At 44.5% G+C, this 25,204-nt stretch overlaps 1 protein-coding gene across 28 annotated transcripts in view; it reads right to left on the bottom strand.

Moving 5' to 3' along the window:
• The window catches only part of KIF1B (kinesin family member 1B), a 146,413-nt gene that overhangs the window by 17,555 nt on the left and 103,654 nt on the right, over positions 1–25,204 (bottom strand). For 8 of the 28 annotated variants that reach the window (XM_086715627.1, XM_086715637.1, XM_086715634.1 and 5 more), the window contains 14 exons: positions 24,488–24,829; positions 19,216–19,334; positions 18,206–18,291; positions 17,744–17,873; positions 17,405–17,567; positions 14,891–14,981; positions 13,016–13,134; positions 12,330–12,385; positions 11,697–11,897; positions 10,124–10,232; positions 8,729–8,795; positions 7,692–7,776; positions 4,461–4,566; positions 1,779–1,805 (listed from right to left, as the gene is read on the bottom strand). In XM_086715627.1, the coding sequence (XP_086571753.1) occupies positions 1,779–1,805; positions 4,461–4,566; positions 7,692–7,776; positions 8,729–8,795; positions 10,124–10,232; positions 11,697–11,897; positions 12,330–12,385; positions 13,016–13,134; positions 14,891–14,981; positions 17,405–17,567; positions 17,744–17,873; positions 18,206–18,291; positions 19,216–19,334; positions 24,488–24,829 (1,701 nt within the window). The remainder of the gene's footprint in view (positions 1–1,778; positions 1,806–4,460; positions 4,567–7,691; positions 7,777–8,728; positions 8,796–10,123; positions 10,233–11,696; positions 11,898–12,329; positions 12,386–13,015; positions 13,135–14,890; positions 14,982–17,404; positions 17,568–17,743; positions 17,874–18,205; positions 18,292–19,215; positions 19,335–24,487; positions 24,830–25,204) is intronic. The other 20 variants (XM_086715646.1, XM_086715649.1, XM_086715648.1 and 17 more) reach the window with 10 other exon arrangements.

Below are 25,204 nucleotides of genomic sequence, written 5' to 3'. Positions count from 1 at the left end.
CGTGTCAGACTAGGGAGCTCTTCTAGAAGCCTGACCAGTTCATTTTGTAGCTGCTTCCACATCGAAGTCTTCCGCAAGTACCTGCCACTCTCTCAAACGCCTAGCTTTTGATGCAGTGTGGATGGGTCAAGAAAATACAAAGACACCAAAGGAACAAAGAAACATTTAACAAGACAGAGACAGGTAAAGCAACCAAGGGTCTCAAAAAGCAACCACAAAGGATGGCGGAAGTCTTCCTGGGCTCCTGGGCTCAGCAGAGAACACTTCATGCATCCACAGCGCCCTGTTTCAATCAAATAGTTCATTTTGGTTTAAAACACATTCTAATCCTGGGTGGTGATAAGCACTACTTGGGCAGAAGCTCCCTGAGAGCTCTGTCACCTGAGACTCTGCTTTTATTGTGTCCCTGTGTGTGTCGAGGTACCTGGATTGGGGCCTACCTGTCACACCACAAGATCTGGACACACCTGTGCTGAAGTGGAATGAACCCCCTTCTTAGAGCGAGGGCATCTATTACTCTGGAGAAGCCGGACAGAAGTCCCTGTCCCTCCTGCCTGTAATCTCTGACCCGTTAAATTTTCATACCGTGACTTAGCACCTCCCAGTGCCAATATTTAGGGTTCACGGCTCTCTTTCAACAGAGGCAAATGTTTTGAATTTGTCAAAGAAAAGCCTCTTCATTTCTGTTTTCAGGTTGGGTTTTCACTTAACCTAAGGAGGAAATTTCAGTGGTAGAACCTTGGCTAACAAAAAGGAATTTTTGACTCCAGTAGAATCTTCCTGCATTTGCAGGGGAGGGGATTTTTTTGTTTTGTTTGGCACTTGGGGGTGCTGCAGCACATTCTTTTGGAATACCCACTGAAGATGGCAATCCTTCAGAGATGGTTGTTAAGAAACAAGACTGGTGAGAAATGTCAACTGAATCAAGCTAGCAAGAGAATTTAGAATTAGAAACAGGGCTGAGTCCTGAGACATGTTTCCCTGTATGGCTCCTATGGTGGTTAAGAAATAATCCCAAATGGATTTCTCGAGATGTTCTGAACAATGGCAGTGTGTGTGTGTGTGTGTGTGTGTGTGTGTGTGTGTGTGTGTGTGTGTATCTTTAAAAACCAAACAGACATTTTAGGCTATGTTGTCATGCATCACTTCCTTAATTTTTCTTCCCTAAATCAGATGAAGAGAGATGGGCAAAGACTTCCTTCACTATTGAACCAGGACTTTTTTCTACTGCAAAAGAAGAAAATAGATAAGACAAGCAGTCCTGACAGAGAAAGAGAAATGTTTAAAAATAAACAGCCTATTTTTCACAGACTCAGCTGCCCAAATAGCTAAACTGGTCTCTTCTACGGCACAGGACAAAACAAAGAAAACAGTGAGTAATTATGCAAAGCTACAAAGCAACAAACCTTTCAAGCTGCTGACAGAGACAGGACAGACAAAGAACAGAAAACCCAGCCCGAGATTCCACGAAAGGAGGGGAGTAACGCTCTAATCGGTAATGCAGCAGAGGAAAACCCGAAGGCGCACAAGAATTAAATGGACAGGTCTAGTAAATGGAATGAGAGAATACGAACTCTGCCAATCATTTAAGAAGCTGTGTGTGAAACTATACACATCAGGAAAACCCAGGGAACAAAGGGTGCCGGAGAAGGTGTTGCTCTATCCTAGGTCTGCACGGGGAAAAACTACTAAATTAAAATAGTAGTCCAAGCAACGTAAGACATAAAGCATTCTGATAGACTAGAATCTTTATGTGCAAAAAAGCAAACAGAAAATACCTAGGAATGTCCTTATCAAGAAAGAGCCTGCAAAAACACAGAAAAGGCTTTTGTTAGTGCAGCAGTGGAACAAAAAAGGAAAGAGGAGAGGAAAGCAAAAGCGAAAAAAAAAATACATAAGACACATCTGCTGTTAAGCAAAGTAAATTCAAGTGGACAATTGACACAGAACTCCATGGGGCACAATTTGATAGACAGCTTACAGTGACACGGGTCCCTCTCTCCCAAAACATTTAATTAAGGAAAATGCTGGGCACAGAAGGGAATGTGGAGACCACCTCTATTAACACCCCCTCTCTGCAGATGACTCAGTACTGGAAGGGGTAGGAAGTTGCTGCAGAGTTAAGGGAAAACCAAAGCAATTCGGTAACACAGATGCGGGACTGGAAAGAAAAGCTGCAGTGGCCCCTGTTGGTCACACGCCACCATCAATACCCAGAGGTGCTCTCTCCTAGACACACGTGCACCACACACTCACACTGGAGTTCAAGTTCACCTTTAAACATTAAACCTTAGGCGAAAAGAACAAAAGCTCTTAACCAAATTCCATTTAGCAACTTGCCCAATTAGCTTAGGCTCTCCGTATTCCTAAAATGGAAAGATGGATGTCCATCACGCACTACACACCCTAAACTAGATGGGTATCTCATCCACCCAGACAGTCTGCTCCCCAGAACTGAGTGGTGTGCTTATCAAGTGTCAATAGTACCTGGTCTTGACCCTGTTTATGCAGTTGTACTTCCCATGATTATCTAAATTAATCCAGTATTAGGCAAAACAATGTAACGTGAGGGCAAAAATAATTTTTGTTCAGTGTGAAACAAAACTAAGTTGGACATTTTTAAAAGATTTGATAATGCTGAGTTGTCAAACAACTCAGCTGTCAAAAAACAGCTGTCAAACTAAGTTTGGGTGCGATCAATATAAAAAAGGGAAATATTAAAATTGTAATGACAGATGATAGAAAGCTGACAGGATTTTGCCATTCGATTTTCTTCAGAGGTTTCTACTTCTTGCTCCACAAAATTAAAAATCACAGATGATGAATTATGGGTGTGCTTTTGCAAGAAAGAGCATCCCAAGTCCAATAAATAAGGCTACAATTAAAGACAAGGCCTTGGCCCTACAGCAAGAGCTTGACAAGATAACGTACATTTCTGGAGCTTAAATTAAAACGTTCAAAGTGCATATCTTTCTATTTTCCTTGACTTTGGCCGACTTTTTTGATTAATTAACTCTACACCTCTATCGTGGAAGATAAGCTGCTTTTGACAAAAGCCAAATTCATTTCCTGCTGCATCTGACCTGCGGCCAGGTATGAATCCCGGGACTTCCGAAGGTCACTCTAACACAGGCCATTTAGCTCAACCAGCGTTGCAACCAAACATCATCCTTCCCTGTGAGTTTTGCTAAGTAGCCTAGGAATATTTAGGATCTATTTCTCATATCTGCAAAGAAAACATGGTGCATGCCGGCTGCCTCGGCAGGCGAGGATACCATGCAGGGTTAGTGAGGACTTCAGAGAAATGGTACTGCTCACGATTCTGCCCAGGAACGGACCAGGGAGGACCAGAGCACGCTTCTGTCCCTCTGTCCGCCCCGGCCCCCCATACAGGTACACCCTCATACTCGGTCCCTCTCCCTCACAGCGCCTGCAGCTCCTCCTACAGGCAAAAAGCGAACAGATATTTGCTTTTTTTCCTCTTTCCTATGCAAAACTGTAACACAAGGAAACGGTGGAAAAAAATTAACTCTGGCCCAAACTTTTAATCCCATTTCTGCCTTTTGTCTCATTTTTCCTCTCCCTCTTCCCAGCATAGATGTGAGCAAGTTTTTCAGGAATACACAGAAGTATCCAGAAGTCCTCCTGTAATGCAAAGGCAGTGTTCTGAGCCCACATCTGCACACACAGCCACCCGTTTCCCAGCCATTGCTACATACAGGAATGGAGTCTCTGTACACAGTGACAGAACTCCTTTCCTGGGGACGTGAGGGGCCCAGAAGATTTATCTCCAGTCTGACATGGGAAAGTAGACTGGCTATGTACTTTATGCATTGTCTGTCATCACTTGATTATAAAATGGAATTTTAAGGGAAGCCAGTTTAAAATTAAAAATAAAATAAAATTCATTATTTACAGCAGATAACCTTGGTCAGAAGAGTTTATACATATGAATTTATCTCCTTTATGAGTGAACGAAAATGAAAAGCAAATACTAAGAATCCTGGAGCCTATGCTGGCAGCAGCAAAGGACAAACACAGGAGGGTTTGCTGAGCCCAGGAGGGCACGTTTCCATGACACTTAGGACAGACAGACCTTTCCCACAGCAACCACTTCATAGGAGAGCACCTAGTCTCAGCAGTAATTAATTTGTACTTTTAAACCCTTGGGAAGAATGCTGAATTTTCTTTTTCTGTTCTCGTCTCTAAGACTGTGTTTCATCTACTCAAACTCTATCCCGGAGAGAGTATTTTCACTCAGTATTGGTAACGGATCCACATACGTGTAACTCCACAATTATTTCCTTTTGGAGAGCAGAGTGGCAGGGAGGAAAGGGATGTCTGAAGTGAAAGAGGAATTCGTTCCTGCCCCTGGACAGGAGTCACCGGCGAATGGGGAATCTAAAGGTGTGGCGTCAACCTGCACGGGGCTGACTCATCACGCTGCTCAGGGGCCCTACCTGCTGGAGTTGTGGGAGGACTTCAGGTACTTGGCAGAGATAATATTTAGGGAGAGGATAGCATCGACCGCAGCCTCATCCACTTCAGCCTTGTTCCTGATCCGGCCTACGAGGAAGAATAAAGAAACTAGGACAGGGGTACACTTAACAACACAACAGAAACTCATTAAGCCAAAGAGAGACTTTTAAACCTGTGTACCTTGGGGTGCCGGAAGGGTCACTTAGCCAACCACCAAATGGTCCTCCACTCTTCCCCCTGTTGTCTTCCCTTTCCTCCCCACATTTGGTCAATTGTGAAACCTTACTGACTCTTTGTTTGGAGTTTCTCATACTCATCTCAACTTCTAGTTCTCATACCACCTCCTGCTCACAAAGGTCGCCCCCTTCCCGTCTGGAACACTGCGATGGCCATTTCACTGATCTCCTGGCTGCTCACCTCATCCCCCTCTCCAATCCACCCTACACTCACCTTACAGAGACTTCTGAAGCCACTGCCTTCATTATACCACTTAAAAAAATTTTTTTTAATGTTTATTTATTTTTGAGAGAGACAGACAGAGCGTGAGTGGGGGAGGAACAGAGAGAGAGGACACAGAATCCAAAGCAGGTGCCAGGCTCTGAGCCATCAACATAGATGCCCGACACGGGGCTCGAACTTACAGAAGATCCTGACCTGAGCTGAAATCGAATGCTTAACCGACTGAGCCACGGAGGCGCCCCACCACTTTCCTGTTCAAAATCCTACAACTCTGTTTTCCAGTGAACACTAGGGGACGTACTGCAGAGAGGCTAAGAGCACAGCCTCTGGAGTTAGACTGTCTGGGTTCAAATCTCAGCTTTAACACTTTCTGGCTGTGAAGCTTAGGCATATTGAGTCTTTGTTTCCTCTTCTATGAAGTGTGATTAGCAATTCTTCCCTTACATGATTGTTAAAACCATGTTATATATTTGTTATGTTAAATAATATTTTTAGAGCATTCAGGAAAGTACCTGGTATAGAGTAAGGACTACACAAGAGTTTGTTAAAATAAAAAAAACAATAATAAAAAAAAAAAAGCTTGAAAAACCACTGCCCTAGACAGAAGAGAGTACAATCTCCCTTCTAGGGGTTCTTAATGTGGTCCACAGATACTCAAGGGGTCTATGTATAAAATTCAGGAGGTCCATGAGCTTGAATGAGAAAAAAAATTACAACTTTATTTTCATGAGCCTCTGACTAAAATGTGGCATTTCCTTCAATTATGAAGGGAGGAGACGATCCACAGGAAAATCAGCAGAAGCTGTGACTCTATCCCTGTAGAAATCAGATGTTTTCATGTCATACTAAGGTAGAATATCTCAACATTCATCACTGCTCTGAGTGATAGAAATTAGACCTGCTGCTTCTTTAATGCATTTAATGCATTAATATGAAGAAAAGCTTATACTATGAATTTATTTAGTATTTGAGCAATCTCAGTATCACTAGTTCCCTTTGTAACCCTATGTACAGCTGACCCTTGAACAACATGGGTTTGAACTGCATGGGTCCACTTACGCACAGTTGTTTTTGCAGTAAATACAGGATAGTATTGTAAATATATTTTCTCTTATGATTTTCTTCCCCCATGGTTTTTTTGTTTTTTTTAAAGTAGGCTTCATGCCCAGTGTGAAGCCCAAAGCAAGGCTTAAACTCATGACACTGAGATCAAGACCGGAGCTGAGATCAAGAGTCGGACGCTTGACTAACTGAGCCACTCAGGCGCACCCTCCCACCCTTATAATTTTCTTAATAATGTTTTTTTCTCTAGCTTACTTTAAGAATATAGTATATAATACATAAAACATACAAAATACATGTTAATCAACTGTTTACGTTATCAGGAAGGCTCTGGTCAACAAGAGGCTGTTAGCAGTTAAATTGTGGGGAGTCAAAATTATATGCAAATATTCAACTGCACTTCAAAACAATTTTTTTTAATGTTTATTTTTGAGAGACAGAAAGAGAGAGGGAGGGAGGGAGGGAGGGAGGGAGGGAGGGAGGGAGGGGCAGAGAGAGAGGGAGACATAGAATCTGAAGCAGGCTCCAGGCTCTGAGCTGTCAGCACAGAGCCCAACAAGGGGCTCAAACCCACGAACCGTGAGATCATGACCTGAGCTGAGGTCGGATGCCTCACCAACTGAGCCACCCAGATGCCCCTATCCAACTGCACTTCTAACCCTTACTCTGTTCAGGGGTCAACCGTACTTTATTTTCTACATTTAAAAACATTAATTCTGAGGCTATCCCACTGCCAAAGGGGTCCATGGCAACACAGGATCCAGAACCCTGCCTTGGACTCTAAAGCTTATACGGTTTATCCAGTTTTTTCTTCTCATCAGGAGACCCTGGCCATGGGTTTCTAGCCATCTGCATGTTAGACATGTTCCTGACTCTCTTTTCAAGATGTTTCTGTGTATGGAAAACAAGACAAATGAGAACCTTCTAATTTTTCCCACATCTGTTGAGATCCTCCTGGATCCTTTCCATTGTTAATTCTCAGCCCGGGGTCTTTCTCACTTGCCCTCATTTTGGCACTTACTCATCAAACTGCTCTATTTATTTATTATTTTTTAAGTTTACTTATTAATTTAAGTAATCTCTACACTCTACATGGGGCTTGAACTCATGACTCTGAGATCAAGAGTCGAATGCTCTACTGACTAAGCCAGCCAGGCGCCCCCCCACTGCTTTGCACATACATATGTTGTCTCCTCAACAAAACCGCAGGCTTACAATGAGCAGACACTTCTCTTATGCCCTCTCAGAAGCTTTCAAACGGAGCCATTCCCATGGTAGTTGAGTAAAATAACGGTTGGTTGCGGGGCACCTGGGTGGCTCAGTTGGTTAAGCATCCGACTCTTGATTTCAGCTCAGGTCATGATCTCACGGTTCATGACATTGAGCCCTGTGTCGGGCTCTGTGCTGACAGCACAGAGCCAGCTTGGGATTCTCCCTCTCTCCCTCTCTCTCTCTCTCCCCCTCCCGCTCCGCCCCTCCCCCAATCTCGCTCTCTCTTGTTCTCCCTCTCTCAAAAATAAATAAGCATTAAGAAAATAATGGCTGCTGGAATAACATATCCCTAATGATGGGAGTTGAGAAACAGAGTAGTTTCAAACTCTAGGCCGCATATTCTCCAGTACTCTTTCTGCACATTCCCTGTGTTCCTCTAAAAAGCCTGGCTCTGTCCTCAGCTGAGGGAATGTACTCACCTACCACCAGCTCACGAACATCCTTCCAATGGAGCTCACTCCCCTTCTCATGGATAATGGTCACCGTGATCCTTCGCTGGATGCCCTAGGTAACGGAGCAGGCTTGTAATTTAGCTGGGACAATCTAGGATTTCCTCTTGTGTGCTGTTTTCTGGACTGCATGGTGTGCGGGTGGGCAAGACGAGAGGAACGGAGAGGGGGAAATGCTGTCCCCACTCTCTCTCTCTCTTTTTTTTTTTTTTTAAAGTAGGCTCCACACCCAATGTGGGGCTTGAACTCACAACACCCTGAGATCAGTCACACGTTCTACTGACTGAGCCGCCTTGGCGCCCCTCCACGGTTACTCTAAACAAAGGGATATAGGTCAGGGACTGAGGAAGAGCCAGGTTCTGATATGGCTTCAAGAACAAGTGACTAGATGGTAGACCCAGAATATGAGACCCTCAGCTCCTATGCCCACCTGGGTGATAAGCATTTTTCTTAAAGATTTTACTTTTAAGTAATCTCTACACCCAATGTGGGGCTTAAACTCACAACCCCGAGAGCAAGAGTCACGGGCTCCGCTGACGGAGCCAGCCAGGCGCCCCGGGCATAAGCATGTTGGAGCACTGACCGAATCCACTATTGATTTACCAAAGGAGGACACCTGTATTTCATGGCCAGATTTTAGTCCATTGCAACTTTCATCCTCTATCCCCATTAAGAACTTTTAACTATAAAAGTACGGTCTCCACACATGGAAACTATATACAAGAAGATAAAATTGCATAAAATGACATGCGAGCTGCACAAATTATAGTAGTTGAATAAAAGTCTTTTTCAAAATAGGTCTCTCAAAATATATTTCTACGTATGAGCAAGGGTATAATACAAGCCAAGGTCTGAGGAAGAAACATTAAAAAATGCACAAAAAAGGAAAAAAAAGTACAGTGTCTCCTGATCCCCAAATCTGCTTAAAGTGGAGAGGGAAAACAGAGACACAGAAAGAGCTCTGTTTTGGTTCTCTCCTAGGCCCTCTCTGGCTCCCTCATTAGTACCTGGTGAAGCAAAAATGTCCCCTGGCAGGGCAAGCCTGCTGTGTGGTCAACCACGGCTGGGATGTACCTAGAAGAACAGAAACGCAGAGAAAGCAGTCAGACGGGACGCCTGCGCGGAGGGCTCCGCCCGCAAGGTCTTCTCTGCTGCGACATCCCCCAGTGGTCTCGGTTTCTTCCTCACCATTTGGGCATTCAGTGAGTCACACGGTCACTTGCATTTAATAGACCTTCTCACGTATCCGTGCCACATCCCCCTTACTAGACCCAAGTGCTCAAAGCACAGTAACATTTTTGGCTCCCGCCCAGCCTCCTGCATAACAGATATTCCATAAATAATGTACAACTGCAACAGCAAGTGTCAGGAGGTAGGAAAGGGGTCATTTCAGATTTCAGGTAGTTTTTAAGGATCAGAAAGCAATTAACTCAGTAGAAACTACTACTATAACTATGTCTCCCTCATGACGCAAGTTATAATCACATTATAGATCTGTGTACGGAAAGTACAGCTTCTTAAAGCCGTGTCACTACTGACAACGAAATATGGGACTGATACAGCCAGACTCTCCTATCAGTAGGAACACAAAAAATGTTTCATGGAGATGATCGTGAGGGTGATTCTCAGCATTATAAACAGAGGATCATTAGGATAACATTTTTTCCTTACCCTTTACATTAACCAGTAAAGCCCCTTGCCTCTGTTTCAGGAATGGGATCTTTATTTGTGTTTTTCCAAACGCAATTAGAGACAACTGTGAACAAGAATTATATTCACCACTCGCTCTAACACAGCTCACAGAGAGTAAGCTGATGTTGATTCTTTTCATCTAGGACAACAGACCTCAACCGGGGGTGATTTGTAACGTCTGAGGACATTTTTGGTTGTCACACTGAAGGCAGGTGCTACTGGCCCCTTGTGAGAAGAAGCCAGGGATGCAACTACATATCCTACGATACACAGGACCGCCCCCATGACGGAGACTTATCTGGCCCAAAACAGTGCTAAGGCTGAGAAACCCTGGTCTAAACATTCTGCCCCCAAATCCTCTCACTGAGATTATTAAGATAAGTTGTGACTATATTATGCACAAAATGCTTCTGATTCCCTTTGCTCTGCTGCTATTAAAACCCACTGTGTAAGTTTTCTTCCCTCATACAAGGTGCCAGTCTCCACGTTCTTGCTGTTGCTAACAAGAAGGCAAATTAGTATTCTGGACAGTCCCTTCTTTGGCAAACATCTAATTCAAAAGAATAACACCACCAAAAATTCACTTCAAAACGGGAAGTCAACAGTGACGATGATTCATTAACCTGAATATGAGCAGAGAGGCTCAAAATTGCGTTTTTTAATTTTGAAAAACTTTGCCCTTGTTTAAAAATTTAGAAAGTTGGACTTACTCTCCTGTAGGCTCCAGTTCACTGATCTCAAACCAAACCAGAAGATCGTACTTGCTCATGCTCTGGCCAAGGCTGGTTTTGCTCATGGTGTTTAACTTGGTAGCTGGAACTTTCAAAAGTTTTTAGAAAATGTCAAAATCTGGTCCAAGTCTACTTAGTAAAAGTATAAACTTCTCTTCAAGGACACACTTGGGAAAAAGGCAACGGAAGTCAGGGCTCCATTTCAATGCAGAAGACTCGGAAAAATGTCACCATCTACTGCATTAGTGACTCTAAATTCAGAGAACTGGGAAAATGGAGAGTCGGCTTCTTGCTGCCTCTCAACAAACGGTATCCACTGACAAGAAAGTGGGTTCCGTGCAGAGTGAACGTGCTCACAAAACTATTCAAAGACCTTCCTCAGACTGTCGTATGTTCTGGCATGTGTAGCACGGTAACACTGTGGGAGAGACGGTGTGGACAGAGCCTCGTACGTCACAGGCTCTCTTCAAAGCTGGAGTGCGTGAAGGAGAACCCGTGCTCCCACCCAGTGGTGCCCAAACCTCCCTGCGCACTGGAGTCACCCAGGGATCTTAAAGCAAAGCCCAGGCAAGTAAATCATAATCTCCAGGGGTGGGACCCAGTCCGCCAAGAAGACTGAACCCCGTCTAGGGACTCTAATGTGCGGGTAAGTTTAGGAACCACTGGTCCAAGATGCAAATACAGGATTCTATAAATGATCTTACGTTACACATTTTCTTCACATTTAAATTCCATGTTATTAACTGTACTGGTGAAATAAGTTAGCCAAAAACACAGTATTTCCAAGAATTCCAAATTCTACGTGGTGGGTATTTTGAAACGCTACACAGAAATTCTAAAATCTGGCAATGCAAAGAGCGCTCTCTGCTCAGAACCTGGGAGCACTGGAGTGAGAGTCCGGTGGCTTGGGATCTAATACCGTTCAATCACTAACTATCTATGTGACTTGGGTTGAGTTGCTTAATCTCTGGGAGTCTGTCTCCTCATCTACAAAACGTAGATCGTTAATATTTAGCCTGCTATCTTGAAAAGGTATCGTGAGGACCCACTCATAGATACCTGGGTATTTAGATACCCAGGAAGTATCTAAAGGGGCCCAATACATACAGCACCAGTCAAATGTTAGCCTGTCTGCACTATTCACTCCAGCTGAATTCCACACTAGTTGGTGATGCTAGTCAAGAAAAAAATAGTGTCACTGATTCTGGTGATCACCTGATGGTCAGAAAGTGAAATCAGAAGCATTAAAAAAACAAAAACAAAACCCACTCGCTAATAAAAATCTTGAAAATTAAAGATACCATTACAAAGAATCCAAACGAGCAAACACAATGAGGCCCTCACCTTACGTGGCGATGCGAAAGAGGCACAAGGAGAGAAGGTGTGTCCTCACATCTCTCCAAAGGAAACATGGTCCTGACAACATGCTAGACTCTACGTTCGGGTCAAGCAGCAAGGAGAAACCCCAGCGTTTCGTACGCAGAGAGCCAGGCTTTAGGATGAGCCCGGAGGACGGTTCTACATCTAAGGCAGAGCTAAGTCGGCTACTAACCATCTCGTTTAGGTGCCCTCTCACTCTGGCAGCTGGGAACTGGCAGAGGGAGGAAAGGGGGCGATGTGTCTGCCCCATCCCGGAAGGTGGCAACAGCGGAGGAAGCAAGCGCGTTGGCGTGCTCAGAAACCGCGTCCAACACATGCACATTCACATAGTCAGCTACGAGAAACCGAATCAGTTCAATCTTTCTCTCATGGTCTGAAGGCAGGATGGAGAGCAGCAGTACGGAGGTGGAGAGCAAGTGTGGGCGGGGTGGGAAGGTGGCAAGTGGGCAACAAGGAGAGAGGATGAGAATGAAGAGAAAGCAAAACAGATGAATGAACATGCAGAATACATTTGATACGCAAAGAAACGCGCGGTCGCCAATCAGTTATGAGGAGTTACATACAAAAAGCAGAGAGATTTAGGGACAGGGAGCTTATGAAAATCTGTAATAAGAAGACCAGAAAGTTGGCAGGGAGAGAGAGCCCTATCGTTTCTGACTTCCCATTTAAATCAGGAACCAAGAATCCTAGCTCCTGCTAGACACAGGAATATGTAAGCACACACCGAGTGGAGCGGGAATGTGCAAATGGTTTCTATCTGAAAAGCCATCAGAATCAGAGCCGTGTCACCCCAAGGAGGGCTCACCTGGCTTGGAGAGCGGCATGGGCGGAGGGAAGAAGCGTCGAGATGGCTGAGGCGGGCTGCAAAGGAAGGGGACAAAGTTCAAGACTGAGAAAGGGTCCCATCAATGGCGTGTTTAAATCCCCTCTAGAAACGGATCCCTGGCACTTGCAAATGAGGCCTAATATCAGATACCAGATATAACCCCACACAGTGAAACTGAGGCTAAGACATTTTAACAACAGTGCCCTTGGGTTAATAAACAGTTAATAAACAGAAGTTTTCTGTTAACACGGACACTCTGCCATCTCCCAAAAGGCCCCATTGCCGCTCTCCTCATCACTTTCAACGTCTCTACTTACAGCTTATGCTTCATATAGTTCTGGGTTAGTTAGGAACAATTAACACAGAATTCTCATGTCGCATCACCTCAACTCTCTATCCTATTCAAAGTCTCTTCCTACAAAAGAGACAGCACCCCAGGTCAGCTGGGCAAAATTCAATGCGCTCTACCTACAATTAGTGGTTCGGTGGCTTAGAAAAAAGGTGGTGACGTTTCTAAAGAGGAAATTATCAGGGCCCACAGAAAACTGTTCTTCAGTTCTCTTAGTCCCGCAAAAGATTTTTTCCTTCCCGTCAAGCGGCAATGACAGTAAGAACAAGCCAACGATAATATCAGCAACAAGAATCTTTGCTTCTCTGGTCCAAACCTGTTAAGGTCCTGTCCTTGCAGATGAAGCGGGTGCTGCTGATAATGCCCAAAGACTTCAAATACTATCGGCTTGGTTTTGATATAGTCCACGAATGATTCAGTGACCTCCACTGCAATCTAATGAGGAATAAAGCCAAGCTAGATTAGGGAATGATTTACTCTAACAAACCCATATTTTTGCTGCAGTCAGAATTTTAGCACTTCTGAGTAGCCAGGGTGTGCTGGGGATTTGACTCTGCGGGTCTCCCACACCAAGACAGGGGCTCCGCACTGGTTTTCATTCTAAAGCTACTTTAGTAATAAGCTTTAGGCCTTCAAGACCCTCCGTCACCTGCACCTGCTGCCCTTTACACACTTACTGTTTTAGCATAAACTCACCTGCCGCTCCTCTCTCCCCTGTTGTGCCTGAGGACCTGCACAGGCTATCGCCCTGCCTGTAAGGCCTGCTCCTGTCTCTGTGCCTGTAAGTCATTCGCAGACTTCCAGGCCTGGCTCGAATAGTAACGACAGTGAGAAAACCATGCCTGTTGACAAGGCACCAGGTACATAACCAAGTCTGACCCACCTTTTCTTATCACGCTACATCCTTCAGAAAGTTCCCACCTCCTTTCCCCACCCAACTACCAACCCCGCCCCTGCCCCCACAGAAAAAGTAACCTAAAGTATCTTTCTGTTAATGGAAATAACTTTCCCTTCTTTCTACTTCCTTTGCATTTAACAAATACCTTGCTAATAAGTAAGGTCTCTAGGCCATGTGATACTACCGTTTCAATATGCGTTTTATTTCTCTATCATCCTAAGCTCTTCGGGGACACAACCCTCTGTGATTCATCACTCTTCCCTGGTGGCGTCAGCACAGTCCTTGTGCACACTATCCTCATGAGCATTTCTCAGATACACGCATGCTCATACTCATGCAATTAAACATAAAGAAAGTGGGTTTCGTGTTTGCCGTTCCGTCTTCAGAGCTGTCCTTTCCGCTCGGACTTTAGAGAGTGAATACGGTTAACAAGAGAAGGAGAGCGGTTCAGGTCGTAGTGAATATCCTAGACACCACAGCCACATTGCTCTGGGCTTAAACCCCATCTCTGCCTCTTGTGAGCTCTGTAACCTTGGTGAGTGACTTGAACTGTTCTGCGCCTCAGTTATCTCAGCTGTCATTTGAGGGTCATGAGGGTCTGAGATAGAAAGGTGAGGATTAAACGAATTAAGACACACAAGTGTCTCAGAACAGTGACTGACACAAAATAAGCTTTCAAAGAATGTTAGCTATTGTGAGGATGATGACTTCTGAACAGAGTTTGGGTGACCCTTCCTGGAAGAGACAGAAGCTCTGTTGTCTTACTCCACGTCTGAGAGAGCTGTAAGGGGCACTAACGGATTAATCATAGTATCAGCTGCAAGGAAAACAGACTGAATCTTAATTTAGCTACAAAAGATAACGTAGTTTTTTTTTTTAACCTTATTTGCAACTGAGCAACGTAAGTATCTTCTAGTTTAAAGAATAATACGTTAACTTTAACAAAACTCGTACTAAACGTGCGTATTTTTCTAGGAAGGAAACACTAAAAACAACTCACTACATTCAAACTGATAGAAGATTTTATTGGCAGACCAACCCCCACATTGTTACACAGGGAAGGCTGGCTGCACGGTCCGCTGAGGATGACCTCACCGCTCTAGCCACTCCCTCCATTGTCTATTCTCACCAGGAAGCTCCCTCCCCCGCCAGCCCCAACCCCAGGCACAGCAGTTTGGACGATCCTTCCTCCTGGGCTGAGAAAGCCAGAGCCTGCCCACACAGGACGAGGGCCTAACACCAGCCGCTATGGGGGCCCCCAAACCTGCAAGGCCTTTGGCAAAAACCACTTACATTCTGCACGTGATAAAAGCCCAGAGGACTTCCTCTGCCGTTGTTTTTGAGGGGTTCGGTGGAGAACGCTTCATCGTGGCGATGCAAAAAGCTTAATAAAAAAATAAGACACATGAATTGCACATTAAACAGTTTCATCAACATCGATGTCGTAGGAACCTGACTTGGATCGTATGGAAAGGAGCAGCCTACTCAGGCAGAGGCTTTCACTGAGCCAAGTAATTTGTAGTTCCTTGTAATGCACGTTTTCCATGATCACTCAGATAGCATTTTAGATTTTATTTCAAAAATGACCGAAAGATTAACTGACCCTGACCACTTAGCCACCTGAACGCATATGCAAGACCTCAGATAGCAGAGCAAGAGTGAATTCAGGGAATTACTGTTTCTTTGTAGGAACATATTTTACTGAGAAAACAAAATTATAAAATCATTTTGTGTAGAAAAGATGTGGCATATTCAGGCTTCTGTAAGGTAGTGCTAAAGCCTGTGTTTGGCATTCTTGCCTAGGAGTCTCCCTAAAGACCTGCAAAGATTAGATTTAAACGTCAGCTCCTCCAGGAAGTCTTCCCCAGCTCACCCAAACAGTTCTGTCTTCCCACAGCACTAGGGACCCATCTTTTCCTCGACAGCAATTTCACTCTTTAAAATAATGTATTTACATGCCTGTCTCCCCGAGAGACAGCGAGTATCTCCTACAGTGCTCCAGATACAGAAGATACTCCTGAAATATTTGTGAAGCGATAGACTATGCTTATTCTCACAGACTGTGAGTTTTTATTGTTCTCTCTTCCTCCCTATTAGCCTGAAATGAAAAGAGGTAGAGAATTAAAGCAAACTCAATACAAAGACTTACTCCCAGACAGAAATATCCATCGGAAGGACATCCCACAAGAAAACAAGGCGGGGAAAGGAATGAATACTTTGAATAGGGTGCCGAAACCAGGATTATGAACTCCCTGTCTTCCAAATCAGCTCACGGAGTCTGAGGGCAGCAGTGTACTTTTGCCCCACATTCCTCATCCCAGATGCCACCTGCTGCCGGCACTGAAGCGTTCCGCACTACGTGCACCTTATTGGTTTTCTTCTCACTCTTCTCCTTAGCCCTCTCTTTCTCTCCTACTTGTACATCTTACTCCTTTTTTTCCTTCCAATTTCTTCCTATCCAGACCATACACCATACGTGCCAGAGGCTCCAGGGGCATTACTTGATTTGCAATCTATACTCCTCCATGTTCTGCTTATTACAGCAGGTACAAATATCCTGGGGTTCCACACTGGTGATGCATGAAACTGTCCATACTGCTTGACAGCTGTGTCTTCTCTACACAAGCCAGATAAGAGTCTGTAATAGCTCAAGAAGAATCTGAATCTTCTTTCAACATGAGTCAACATGCCGTCTTCTCCAGAGCTGACCCCAGGTAGAGATGCTGCTCTCTCTTTGGAGATGTTAGGACAAAAGATCAACCTAACATTACTGACATTTCAGGTGCCAGTTAACCAAGGAGGTCTGTTTCCTAAAATATTCCAGTTGCCCCACAAGAATAACGATGAAAGCTCAAAGCAACTGGTTCATCTAGCAAACTCCATTGCACACCCACCCCCCACCCATGTTAACTTAGGGTTGCCAGTGAAAACACACTGAATGGGCAAAATCAATACTTCAACAACAACTAGGAGTTAGAGCAAATGACATTAGTGGTCTACTATGCAGTAATCACATTTGCTTCAGGACTTGGCTAAAATCTCTAGAAAGGCGGTGCTTTGTCAACTGCATTAGGATGCCTGGGAAGGCCGAGGCACATTCTGAGGGAGAGGGACAGCAGAACTTTCTAGAGCAGCCTCGTGGTGGCACCAGGGGCCAACTGATGGAACAGGGCGGGTCAGATGCCACTCTCTGTGGCCCTTCACAAGTACTGAAAAGATATACTGATGTCTGGAGGCATTAAACCTGAAGACTGACAAAAAAAGTGTTTTCCGAGGGAGGTGTTAAAAAGAATTCCAGGGCTCAAGAGGGTTACAGGCTGGAGAGAGCTTGTAGCGGAGGAGGAGCCAAACCCGTCACATCTTCTCCACATACTAGCTATTTTTCAGTTGATGTGGAATTTTACTCTCCTTTATATTATTTAAGTCAGTATTCAACAGGCATAATTGGTGGATGGACAATTCGCTGCCTTCAGGCTTGTTTATTGGTAAGATACTGCTCCATGAAGAGCATTAGAATGACTAATAACCAGGCTTATCTAGGTCAGATCCTGTACTGCCAGCAGAGGGGACAGGCCACAGCGGAACCCTGTGGCAGATGCACGGTCACACTCCTCCCCACGGCCAACTGTCTTTCATACCATTTTACGTGCCTGGTAGCAGTCCCATCTGGGGTGAAGAAAGCCTTTATTTCAGAAACTGCTGGTTGTGTACCTGATGAGAGCGGTACTACGTCACATATGTGGTACATCCTGTGGTTCACAGAGGACTGGGTCAACAGCCAGGATGGCGGAACCGGGGGCGGCTTACTTGAACTGACAGAAGATGTCTGCGTACTCCGGAAGGATCCCACTGGCCTGTAGCACTGTCACGCGGAAAGTGAAGGCGCTGCCCAGTTTCAGGTGGTTGCCAATCTCTTCAGAAAACCCTTCCATGACCATCTTACCATCCAGCAAAGTGCTTGACTTCAAATCTAAAGAGGGGCAAATTAGCACACAGGTGATCCAAATAATGCACACCACCTTTCAAAGAGGAGAGAGCAGAGCATTTCCGCTCCCAGTGGATGAAAGCAACTGTCCCTCTTGACAGTGCTCAATATTTTCCCCTCTTCGAAAATGTCCCCATTCATAGTAAACTCTGTCTACGTACCCAAGTCATTCATTCGATTGATTTCTTCTGGAGGAGTGATGACCTCAGAACTCTGACCCTGCCCTTCCACAATCCTCAGTTCCTCCAGAGACAGACCAGAACGAGTCATTGCCACGGAAGAAAAGTCATTCTGAAAACAGGCAGGAGCAGGCGGATGATCAAGCTGCACGGCAGTGTGTTTTCCCCAATCTCCTTACTTATGTCTATTTGCCCAATAAGTAACGGTGACTGGAAAGCTATGTGCATTGAGAGCTGCCTGAGAAAAGGCGATACAATAAAATATAAATACCCCTTTACCTCTGTAAGCGTTAGATGTGTCCCATGATCTACGAACAACCCCGGGGTTACCCATCTTTTGTGATTCTAGTCAGAAGAACGGTTCTCCGGTGAACACCCTCCTTATAAACCTGTCTTCCACTTTCTCCTTTTATGAGGTTTTTCTCCTTCCAGAAGGCTTCTCACCTGATTAAAGTACTCGTTATCAAAAGATATTTTAGCTGTTCCTGATTGTCGAATTCCGGAGCCATAATCAGGAGCTTCCTCATCCGCTAAGTAGGGGGGAAAAAAAAGGATCAAGTGAGACTACATATGAGGCAGGGGGGAATGGCTCCTGTTGGATCATAAATAGGAAAGTAGTGGGGCCCTCCAGTTCGAGAACTTTAATAAGAGATATTAAAGAATAAGGCTTATGCATAAGAAAGGAAGAAAAGCTGGAAGCAGGAAAGTCACAAAGGGCTGCTTCCAGCTCTACTCAGGTAAATTTACCAACCTGCTTAGCTCAAATGAGGCTAGTTAATAAAGAACCAAGTTTTATCCTTGATATTGTTCAAATGTCATACCTAGAAATACCGATCCTTCGCTTGGCAAGATGATGTTCAATACCACCCAACAAATATTTGAAGAAGGAATATTTGCAGAGATTTTCATAAACTCCACCCTGGCGACTATGCCACAGATTTCCATGGGGAAAAGCTGAAAGGTCGCTCAACACAACATGGCACTTGGAAATTAAAAGACAAAAACTACAGGAAATGGCCACATTCTTTCCTCAGAATGTAGGCTGGATCACGGAAAAGTATAAAATATCGGAATCTTGATCCAGGCCCAACAAAAGAGAGGCAAAGGACAGAGATGTCTACCTGAAGTACCCTGCAAGAAAATTAAGCAAGACAGAGTCGTGGAAATCCTGTCACTTCTGAAGCAGTTTTACCAATGTCTTTCATAAAGTCAATCCGAGAGTTGTTCTTCATGTTAAAGGAGATCCCTTCATCCCGTTACTCCAAAATAGCTGTAGCCCAGACTAAATAGAATCCGTTTATGATACTCGGGAATAATAACTAAAAGGAAGCAGTAAAGGCTTTCTCCAAGGCAGCCCGTCAATCACGTAACCGAAGCGTGGCCCCCACACAATGGGACTGCTCTGTCTCTAGGCAAAGACTCCCCAGCTCCCAGTCCAGGAGAGGGTCACCTACCTGCAATGGCCTGCACAGCCACACGCAGAAATCCCCGCACTTCACCCTTCTCACTGACAATGGCCACCCTGTGAATCAGGGGCACAGGATACAGCAGGTTGCTCAGGTAAACAAATGCCCTGGAGACAGAAACCGGCAGACAAACATCTGAGCATCCCACAGACAGAGAGGCTGGCTTTCAGAGTTACCGAGAATATCTTCAAGAAACTGTGAGCTGGCTTCTGGGCCCTGTCTTAAGGTCACCTTTCTGTTCTGTACTCCCAGACTGCCCCCTCCCGCCCCCGCCCCCATTGCTTTTTCAGCACAGATGATACAGAAAGAAATGCAAATGCTTGGTAAAGCAGTTGACAAAGACCAACTTATACCAAATTACTTCCTATAAAAATGATGAGTTAAAAAAAAAAAAAAAAAAAGACTAGTTGGAGGTCGAAGAGTAACAATTGGAAGCAGACTTTCGAGGTACTGCCCTACGGATGCTGCTAAGGGTGGAGAAAAGGGAGCCCACCGAAGAGCCTCACCTTTCAACATAAGCAATTATAAAGGTGTTTTGTTTTGTTTCTCCCAACAGATAAAACAGGAATCAGGAGACAAAAAAGGCAGGGAAATGTGATGAAACACAGTTAATTACTCTAAAATAGATTTCAAGTCACAGCATTATGGGTCTTTACTTTTCCCCTAGGAAATGACTGTTATCTTCAGGCAGGTGACTGACACACATGAACAGAGAGGCTCTGTAGCTAGAAGTTTCTGCGTAGCAAGCATATAGGAGACCCTGGAAGGGCACGGAGACAAATGTTGAGGGAGGGAGAAGACAGCTGATCTCTAAAGGGCTGCTTTTGCTCCTGGATCCAAAACTTAACTCAGAAATGCAAACACAGAAGGGAGGTTACAGACCTCACATGGTCGATTTCAAACAAACTAGCAGTCCTATAGCACATTTGCACTCTTTTTACTTCTTCCGTTATTTTGTAGCTACTGAGGGTTTTTTTTAAATGATAAAAATGCGATCACAAAGCTTAGGAGTGTTCGTGTCAATCAGTGGATGGGATATAGAATCTAGTTCCCACTGTTACTCCTGTCTTCCGACTTGGTATATGCTGATCTTTGAACACAAGGCAAAACAAAGAGCAAACATTTGCACCAAGGAATCAAACATAACTGAACGTGACACATGTGGCTTTCTGCTTCTTTTCCTGCTCTGTATCTACTTTAAAACAAAGAGAAAAGAAGATGGAGGGGATCTATGGGGTTTCAACTCAATGTAATGACAAAAAAAAACCACACACAGAAAACAGACAAAATACACCACAGAAAAACAAGTGTTAATAAAACTCTAAGAGCATAAATGAAATGTGAATGAAAAGTATAACAAAAATAACTGTAAATAAAACACTGAATCAGATCAAATGAAGTCTATTTCCCTTTCAGTCTGCTCCAAAGGCGGGGAGGGAAATGCTAAGAAGCAGAGGATTAAGACTTTGTTGTATAAAAATTAAAAAATGAAAAGTCTTCTAAAAAGGGTTACAAACGAGACTCTCAAACATCAAAGTGCTGTGACAGAGTTTAAAGACTGAGAATCTGGCTTAAGGTACCAAATGGATCGTTTCACTTCCAAGGCGGCACCACACAGACCACCTCTGTCTCTCCATGGCATTCCGGCCACGCCTGCTGGCATTCGACGCCTGGCCATCACCGAGCCACTGCACATTCTTGTCCCCTGCCTGGGGTCCTCCCTGAACGCTGCGACCCACCTCACACCACTGATTTCACACCTTCAGGTCTTAGTCTGAACACCGCTCTCACGACAGCCCCCGCTTCCCACCCCCCCGCACCCCCACCGCCTCTGGTGTTAAATGATCTCCATAACACGATTCCATCATTGCTATGATTTCCGTTTATTTATGTGATTATCTGTCTGTCTCGCCCACCAGACTGTGAACCTGTGAGAGCAGAAATCATGTCTGGTTTTGCTTGCCCCTGCCTACAGAGGGTCTGGCATATCTGAGTAAACACACTCAATAAATACCTGGTCTACGACTTAACGTCTAGGTACGTAAGTGAAGAAAAAATGATGTGCTCTCTATCTTTAAGTAGAAATGGAACATTTCCCAGAAAAATGGGTTACACCAGAGGTAGAGAAGCAAAGCCATCCAACCTTACATACTAGGTTAATTTTTCTAAGCTATACTCAAGATAGACATTAACTACATAGAACAAGTTTAGGTTCCTCGCTTGTCTTGATTTGCATAGCTGGTTTTATACTTAGAACAGGAACCCCTGTTGCTCATTTTCAAAAAGCTTACCACTTGAAGGCACCATATATCATGTTCACACACACATTACGACAAAGCACTGTCTGAGCACACATTAAAGACAGGAATCTCCTTTCTGCCCATGGCAATGGCTATTGCGAAGGTGAACAAACAGAAAGTATTCTTGTAGATTTCCCTTTTTAGAAGAGAATTCTGTAACCCTATAGCAGTGGCAGGGGCACTGTGGCCACACAAGGGCACAGTCGCCAGACAGCTCCCTGTCCTATTATCAGAACAGAGTCCTCAGCCCAAAGTCAATGCTGTATTAAGTTCTCCTCTGAAGTTTTTTAAACTGGAATTTTAATAAATACTCTGCATTCTTGAGAGTCCTTCTACTTTGAGCTAGCAGACTGAAGGAGAACAGGGATGAGACAGGGTAAGATGTAAAGGATATATTAGCATAAATTCTGTGAAGTTACATCAAGAAGGGAAACAAATTTTGTCAACATAAAGATAAGACAAATCAGTATAATTATGGTTCTAGTTACAGAAAAAAAATGTCAGTTCAGACTTAGGTATCAGAATAACCATCTTTACTCCCTTTTAACCCAGAGACTAGCTTAAATATTTTACATTTCATCCCAAATTATGACGGATGGTTCATAACATCCCAGCATGCCATAAGAGAACAGCTAAAGGGACAAGCTCTTTTAACATTCACATAAAAATTCACCAGAGGCAGCCAAGGCCAAGAAACAAAACCTACAAATGGAATTTCACAAGGAACTGGAAAATTTTATGAGGGAATCGTATTTGCAATTAACGTGCCAATAGGGGAAATCCAATCTTGTGAATCACAAAAACAGGAAAGAGGTCACTTCTCTCACCCAGGTGTTGACCGCTACATAACTGGGTGATGTTGGACAGGTATCAGTTTTGGTTGTGGATGCGAAATGTAGTCGAGGGCAAAAGTGAAGAGCTATCTTTCACTCTTCTGATCGCCATGATCTCACCTCCTCCCCCAACCTCTTCCTTGCAAGGTAGTTAGTCTTAGAACCCGGGGAAACCAAACACATGGAAAAATCAATTCCTGAAAGACTCTGTAGTGTATCTTTAAAGTGTCAAACAGACACTTTAACTGAAAATCAGAGCAGAGTTGATTGCTTTTACCTAACTTGTATCAGATATGATCACAATGAATAAAACCGTAGAGAAAATAACACACATATTTTAGAAAAAGCCAGTGAATGTCCACATTAAGTGGGATTCTGACTTCAGTTTTCCATACAAGTGACTCAAAGTACAAATGCCTTGGAGTAGAACTCTTCACCAAGATACTCGTTTCGCTAGTGTGGATGACAGAATCTCAAAGATATAAAGGATCTTTAAGGCTCTTCGTTTTCCCACCTAACTCATCGTTGTGCACTCGAGAACCCAAGAGGCCTCGTTTTAAGTTAAGCCTAAGCTAGGACTCAGACTTCAGACAGTTAGGGCCAGTGCTCTTCCCAAAGTGCCACGTGATGCGAAGCTCCACACTCCTCACTGTGTTGACAGAGTACGACACAAACAGGTGGCGTTAGAAGCTGCGCAACTGGCACGGGGACCAAGCCGTTTTTGAACAGAGACTTGGTTCTAACTTCCGACCTTTTTAGAACGCACACAGCCATAAAATACAAAGAGGGCGTGGTCCCATTATTTGTACGTAGAACTACTTTTCTCAGATTTAATATAAATCATCTTCTCCAAAATACTAAGCATCTATTCCTGGCAATACACTAATAAAACACAACAGCCATGGCTGCATAATCCCTTCATGTTTATTCAAGGGAACACTGAATAAATGCCCCTCCCCTGTCATAAGACCCCAAGACTGTCTAATATTAAATTACGACCCACGGTCATATTTGAGACTTTCATGTCTACAAGAAACCTCTTCTTTCCCCTCTTTCCCTAAACAGCGATCATTTGCTTCAGTAGTTATGTAGCCCTTGCCAGGTAAGGACATGCCGACACCACACCACACGAGGAGCTCAGTTTCAGAACCTAAAATCCCCACTGGGTCAGGACACTCACTGCCCTTCAATTTTTAGATAACTGGCGCTTACCCATTTAACACTGACATAATTCCCTATTTTCAAAATGTGTGGCTCTAATGAAGCGTTAAAATTAAATTTCATACTTTAAAACCTAGGCAGACTTTTGTATTAATCCAGTGAGTGCTGCACTGTGGAATTAGTAATGAAACTTACTTGAGCATGAAGACTGGGTTCAGACAAAGACTCCAGTATTAAGAGGGTGTGCGTGAGAGCTCTGCATCACTGACAGATGGAGTCAGAGACAAGGCCTCAGTTTGGAAAATCAAACTAAACACAAAGCAGTTTCATGCAGTGCTGAACAAATATCCATTGTTGATGGTGTCAACAGATCACTTCATGAGATTCATCATAAAGCATGTAGGTGAAATTTTAGCAGAAGCCAAACACCTAAGAGGCTCGGTGAAACTGGCCAAAGAAAGGCATCCATCTCAGACAAAAGCAAACTTCGTGTTCCTGATTCTTGTTTGCACTCAGAGAAACTAACACTCCTCCCGATTCCACTCTCGTCCTCTTGATTCCGGCTGGTGTGCCTAACCATGGACTCGCTCTGCTCTCAAATCACCCCCACATGCTTCCTCACTCCCCTTCCTACAAAACGGAAGCATCAGAACACAGCAACACTCTTCGACCCTGTAACCTGTGACTCTTAGCTTTCATTCCTTTCTCCTCTGGGGTTTCGTCCTTCGGAAGGAAATTACTGGGCACTCGAAGACCAGGGGTCCTCCACTTAGAGCCCTCACACACCGCCGTGTGCTATGCCAAGCAGGCTGCGCACCTCACAAACACTGCCTGAGGGCCCGTCTCTCGCCAGACTGGCTTGTCACAGGCTGATCTGCTGAGGAGAGACCATCCAAAATTGCACAAGGAGCCTCGTTAACGCAAGAGCTGGTCCCTTTTCGCCCTTCTGACGATAACCTCACCAACCTTCCCACTAAAATGAACCATGGGGATCGGTCGTAAAACGGGTCATGCCCGTCACTGAAGAGCTCTGATCCCTCCTCCGTCCCTGCGTCAGAGCCGGTGTCGTCCACGAGCGCCTCATCCTCAAAATCCTCCATGTCGTCTTGCTGCTCGTCAGCCAGCTCAGTGACGTCGGAGTCGGCCGTGGAAAAAGTGGGGGAGGGTGTGCGGTCCGCAAGGCGCTCGTTCACACAGCCGTGGAAAATGGGGGAGCTAGGCACCAGGGAAGACGCCGACGGACACAGCCAAGGAGAGAGGAACAGCTGGTTAAACAGGAAGCTACAGGTGCCAAAAGGACAGAACCCACTGGGGAGCCAACACGGTACAAGCGAGTGGAAAAGCAAAGGGTAAAATCAGCATAAATCCTCTGGCTCAGGTGAAAGGCAACAAGGGCTGATCCTTAGAATAAGAAAAGCAAAGGAAACACACGGGTAGAAGATCTCAGGTGAATAGTGTGCTGTAAAAATGTTTCTACTTTCCAGGTCACACAAAAGATCGGCGGCCAGGCCTCAAAGGAGCCACCCAACATTTGGTGCAAAAATATGGTTTAGATCTTTACCCCGATTCCCACATCATCTCCGAGCAGAAAACAAGATGGATGGAATGGCGTACAGCAAAGCAAGTTTCGTGCCTTGCTTGGGTGAGAGGTGTTTGGCCAACTCAACTCTTGAAAAACGCTCC

Source organism: Puma concolor, chromosome C1, assembly GCF_028749965.1.
Source record: "Puma concolor isolate L17-30 chromosome C1, mPumCon1.1.hap2, whole genome shotgun sequence".
NCBI classification, from domain to species: Eukaryota; Metazoa; Chordata; class Mammalia; order Carnivora; family Felidae; genus Puma; species Puma concolor.
The sequence above is the reverse complement of the archived record's forward strand: the minus strand, read 5'-3'. Positions and strand labels throughout refer to the sequence as shown.